The 5,502-nt window shown below is 34.1% G+C and overlaps 1 protein-coding gene across 1 annotated transcript; it reads left to right on the plus strand.

Moving 5' to 3' along the window:
* The first annotated feature begins 1,232 nt into the window (after positions 1-1,232).
* Positions 1,233-1,919, plus strand: LOC133031244 (uncharacterized mitochondrial protein AtMg01250-like). The gene has a single exon (XM_061104701.1). The coding sequence runs from the start codon at positions 1,233-1,235 to the stop codon at positions 1,917-1,919; it is 687 nt and encodes a 228-aa protein (XP_060960684.1).
* The last annotated feature ends 3,583 nt before the right edge of the window (positions 1,920-5,502 follow it).

Genomic DNA, 5,502 nt, shown 5'->3' on the forward strand with positions numbered 1-5,502 from the left:
GAGTTTTATTTAGGGCATAAAACCCAACAGAATCTTCTCTTCCTTGGTGTATTATTGGCGACTTAAACAATACTACTAGTCATGCAGATAAAAGAGGAGGAAATAGATATCCACAGATGCTGGTGGATGGTTTCAATCAAGCTTTATCTGACTGTGATCTTGTTGATATGGAGTTAGTCGGGTATCCTTATACTTGGGAGCGTGGGAGAGGCACTGATTCATGGGTTTAAAATTTTCTTGACCGAGCTCTTGCTTATTCCACCTGGTTCCAAAGGTTTCGTATGGCTCAGCTACATAATTTGGAAGTCTCTGTTTCAGATCATTGCCCGGTGCTTCTTGAACCGACGGTGCCATTTCGTCAATTTCGGTTTGAAAATGCTTGGCTTCGTGAACAGTTGTTCGCCAGGTTATTAAAGATAGTTGGGAGCTTTGTGAAGGTCAGCATATTATGAAGAAAATCTCGTATTGTGGGGTATCTCTTCAAGTGTGGGGGTGAGAGTATACAGGCAATTTTAAGCAACGAATTAGCCATTAAGAAGTTTTGGGAGGCTGAACTTAATCTTAGTGAAGTTATGAATCAACGAGAAGTGTTCTGGCGCCAACGCTCTAAACAACTGTGGCTTCAAGAAGGTGATAGTAGCAGTAAGTACTTTCATGCTAAAGCTACTTCTAGAAAGAAATACAATACTATAAATCGGCTTATGAATGTGGGTAATTGGGTTACTTGGGAGGATGAGTTGCCAAATGTTATGGTTGATTATTTAACTAACTTATTTACTTCAAATGTGGCCGATTATTCTACTGTGGTAGAGGAGATTACTCCTTCGATCACCGTGGATCAAAATTTGTCTTAGCTTAGGCTGATTTTGGAAGAAGAAGTTAGAAGTGCTTTGTTTAATATGCATCCTGATAAATCCCCTAGTCCTGATGGTATGACCCCAGGTTTTTTCCAGAATTACTGGGAAATAGTGAAGAGCGATGTTGTGAACCAAGTTTGTCAATTCTTTGTGACTGGTAGTATTCTTGATGGACTGAATGACACGAATATTGTTATGATTCCGAAGAAGAAGCAGCCTACTTTGATGGGGGATCTTCGGCCTATATCCTTGTGCAACGTCCTATATAAGATAGTATCTAAGGTGCCTGTGAATCGTTTAAAAGAAGTGCTGCCTCAGATCATATCCTCAAATTAAGCTGCTTTCATCCCAGGACGCCTTATTACTGATAATATTATGATAGCTTTTGAGGTTATGCACTATCTCAAAAGAAAGCGTAAAGGCAAAGAAGCCTATATGGTGCTCAAATTGGATCTTAGTAAAGCTTATGATCGTGTGGAGTGGGGCTTTCATCGAGCTATGATGAGAAAAATGGGTTTTGACTTGTGTTTCATTGATCTTGTTATTGCTATAGTTAGCTCTGTGAGGTATAAAATAATTCATGGTGGTCATGAACTGGGCCCGATTATTCCCGAGATGGGTATTAGACAAGGTGATCCTCTATCACCTTACTTATTTCTTATCTGTGCTGAGGGCTTCTTATCTTTGATACAGAAGTTCGAGCGGGAGGGTAGGCTTAAAGGTTGCAAGGTTGCTAATGGTGCTCCGGTTATATCTCATATGCTCTTTGTTGACGATAGTTATGTCTATTGTCGTGCAAATGATAGAGAGGCTTCGAATATATTATATGTGCTTCAGCTATTTGAGATCGCTTCTGGTCAACAAGTTAATTTCAGTAAGTCCTCTGTCTTCTTCAGTACTAATGTGCCTAATGCTACTCGAGATCGATTGTGTGGGACCCTTAGAATGAGACTTGCTGATGAATATAGTACTTATCTTGGCCTCCCTTGTGTCATGAGACGAAATAAGGATGCCATCTTGGGGTTTTTGAAAGACAAAATACAGAAGCGCATTCAAAGCTAGGAGGGTCGTTTCTTGTTTACTGTTGGGCGTGAGGTTCTACTAAGAACTGTAGCACAAGCGTTGCCAAGTTTTGCTATGTCTGTTTTCTTATTGCCTCTGAAAACTTGTTCACATTTGGAAAGCCTTATGGCTAAGTATTGGTGGCGTTCGAGTAGTAGGAAAGGTGTGAGCTGGTTTAGTTGGAGGAAACTATGCAAAAATAAGAAATCTAGTGGGATGGATTTTCGGAGTTTGCGTGAGTATAATCTTTCTCTGTTGGGTAAGCAAGGTTGGCGGTTACTTCTGTACCAAGATTCCCTTGTGGGTCAGATATATAAGGCTCGACACTTTCTTAAATGTGCATTCTTGGAGGCCAAGTTAGGTGGCAATCCCAGGTTTAAATGGCGCAGTGTTTTTGAGTCACAAACGTTGCTTAGAGATGGTGCCCGTAGGAGAATAGGACCTAGTTCATCTACTGAGGTGCTAAACATACCTTGGCTTTTGTCTAAGGCTGACCCATGTGTGGTATCTAATCATCTGGCACTGGTCAATTGTAAAGTGTCTCAACTCATGCAGCTAGATAGTAGACAATGGGATTTGGAGCTTATTGAGGACTTGTTTGATTCCCGTGATGTTGAGCTCATCAAACAGGTGCATTTGAGTGTTAATCTTGGGAGTGACAGTTGGTATTGGAACAAGGATCCAACTGGTTTTTTCATTGTCAAAAGCGCCTATACTCACTTACAGTCGATCAATGGTAGTTGGAACTCATCCATGGAGGAGGATGTTTGGAAGATGCTGTGGAAGATTAAAGCCCCTCCTAAGGTTTTACATTTTGCTTGGAAAGCTCTTTCAGGTTGTTTGCCTACACGTACTCAGCTTCATAGTAAACATATTCCTGTGGATTTACATTGTGTGTTGTGCAACTATAGGGAAGAGTCAATTTTCTATGTGTTGGTTCAATGCTCCTTTGCTCATTCTTGTTGGCTCCGATCAGCGTTAGGTGTTGGCCATTCTGCAGCAACCAATTCTTTTTGACTAATTTATGGAAGTGTTGGCAATAGGCAATATGGGGTTGGTTGAAGAAGCTGTCATGGTTGGTTGGGCAATTTGGAAGGCTCGGAATGATATGCTTTGGAATGGTAAAAGTTGTAGTGCTGCTGATGTTGTTTGGATGGCTCGTACCACTCTTCGACAATGGACGTGTGCTCAGTCTAATAGGCTGGACTCAGTTTCCCTGGCTTCTAATCGCACTAACACAAGAGAACACTGGTCCAAACCGACTGCTGGACAGTTAAAAATTAATGTGGATGGGGCAGTTTTTGAAGACACAAATGAGGTCAGGACTGGTTTCGACGGACATGGCTATGATGCCAATTAATTGAGGCGTTTTCAACTATTTCTTCTGTCAGTTGCCGATCCAAAATTGCAAAAATTCTAAGTGTCAAAGAAGCACTTAGTTGGATAAAGAATAATAACAAGTCAAATGTCATTTTAGAGACAGATTGCATTTTAGTTATTCAAGCTATTCTTAGTTCGATATCTATACTTTCTATTTTTGGTCTATTTGTTCAAGATTGTCAATTTATTTTATCTTCTTTAAGTAATGTTTCTATTGGTCATGTTAAGCGGTCTGCTAACAAAGTCACGCATTGTATGACACGTGGTGCTTGTTATTGGTCAGGTTATCTTTTTACTGAGAGTGATGTTCCCCTTGCTCTTCAGTCCATTGTGTTAGCGGATGTTTCTATCTAATAAAAATTATTTTCATTTAAAAAAAAATAAAATTTTCCACAAATAAAAAAATACCAAAATAACTGCACATTAGTTACTCTAAACCCTACATTATAAACTACACATTATATATACATGTACGGTTTATAATAGGAATTAGTTACTGACCCTACATTATAAACTACACATATATATAACTCTCTTATATTCTCTCCCCTAAGCCGTATTCTATCCCTCCCATCCTTAAATGGTCCAAGTTATATATAATATTGATAGTTAGGTGACTATATATGGTGTTATTTTGCAAGGAGGTTAGAAATCAAAAGTTTCAACAAACCAGCTCAAATATTGTGTATAATCAATTGTGAATTAACATGTGTTATCTATTTGTTTCAAGTATACAGTTAATTTATTTTATTAGTGATTCTTTATAAAAGTAGTATATTCAATTATATAAATATATATTTCTTTATATATTAAAAGTGCCTATCTAACGGCATTTCTTGGTTTAACATTCTTGGTTTAACAGAATATACTTAAAAATAAAAGAATATTCTGTTAAATTTAACGATTAGGTTTGATATCCCGTTAAAAAATAAACCCAATAATTAAACCCAAAAAATTAAATGTTAGCCACATATCTCTCTAACAAACCTGTCTTGGAAGAATATTAATAATTTTTTTATTTATTTTTTAAAAAAGAAAAATATAGATAAAATATTTAGAAAAGATAATATAAAAGAATATTGATTGTGTTGGCTTAGAGATTTTTGGGCTTGGGCTTAAAAAAATAATAATAAAAAAAGATAAAATGGGCTGTAATTAGTATTTACCTTATATGTTTGTGCTTATTTTTAGTTTTATTTTTAATTTTACCACCAAGAGGAGAAGGTTGAAAAATATTAGAATATGAAAATATTATTGGTGCTTATTAGTAATTTGCAAAGAATGTGAAAGTCTATAAATATATAGTTGTGTAGCTATTATTAGATATGAAATGAGATAATAGAACTTTTTTCAATTAGAAGATTAATGTACATTTTACTATTAATAACATACATTATTATAACACAACTATATTTTACTTACTAAATATACTGACACATATTTTATTTTTATAAAACAAATCGTCCAAATAATTATACTATTTTAATTATTAATTCAAATAAAAAACTAAAATATTAAATAAAACTAACACTACGTGGCTTGGCACGTAACAATCACCTAGTATATAACTATGTCTCCAAAAGGTGAACAAATTTAGTTCAAAACCATTTCAATTATTAATATTTTTAATTTCTTCTTAACTTTTTAATTTCTACTACCTTGCATATTAATTTCTTTTTATATTGTGTCAAAATTAAGAGTTTTAATTAGAAGATAATAGAGCACAGTTATCTCATTTTATTTGAATTATTTAGAATATCAGTTTTATTTTTTTTTTTAGATTTTTTGAAAATTATATGAATTACATTCTTAAATAACTATAATGTATTTTTCTATACATGTATTATTTATTGTTAGTTTATCATTGTTATATATTATTATAATATATTTTATTAGTGAATTAGTATATATAGCTATTATAAGTGGTTTAAAATGATCATTGAGAGACACGAGAGATACTAATGAGGATGAAGGTGAGTGATTTATTACACTTGAAAATATCAATTTACATATTATAACGAGACAAAGATCAAGATTTCCTACTACCAATTTTTCATTCTCTTATTCCAAAAAAAAAAAAAAGAAAGAAAGTAGTTTTTAAAAACATAAATAAAAAAATCTTAAAATTTCTATTATTTATTTTTTATTTTAATTTTAATTAAATGAAATATTATTATTAATAATCTTTTGTTAATAATAAATT

This window comes from Cannabis sativa, chromosome 9, assembly GCF_029168945.1.
Source record: "Cannabis sativa cultivar Pink pepper isolate KNU-18-1 chromosome 9, ASM2916894v1, whole genome shotgun sequence".
Taxonomy (NCBI): Eukaryota; Viridiplantae; Streptophyta; class Magnoliopsida; order Rosales; family Cannabaceae; genus Cannabis; species Cannabis sativa.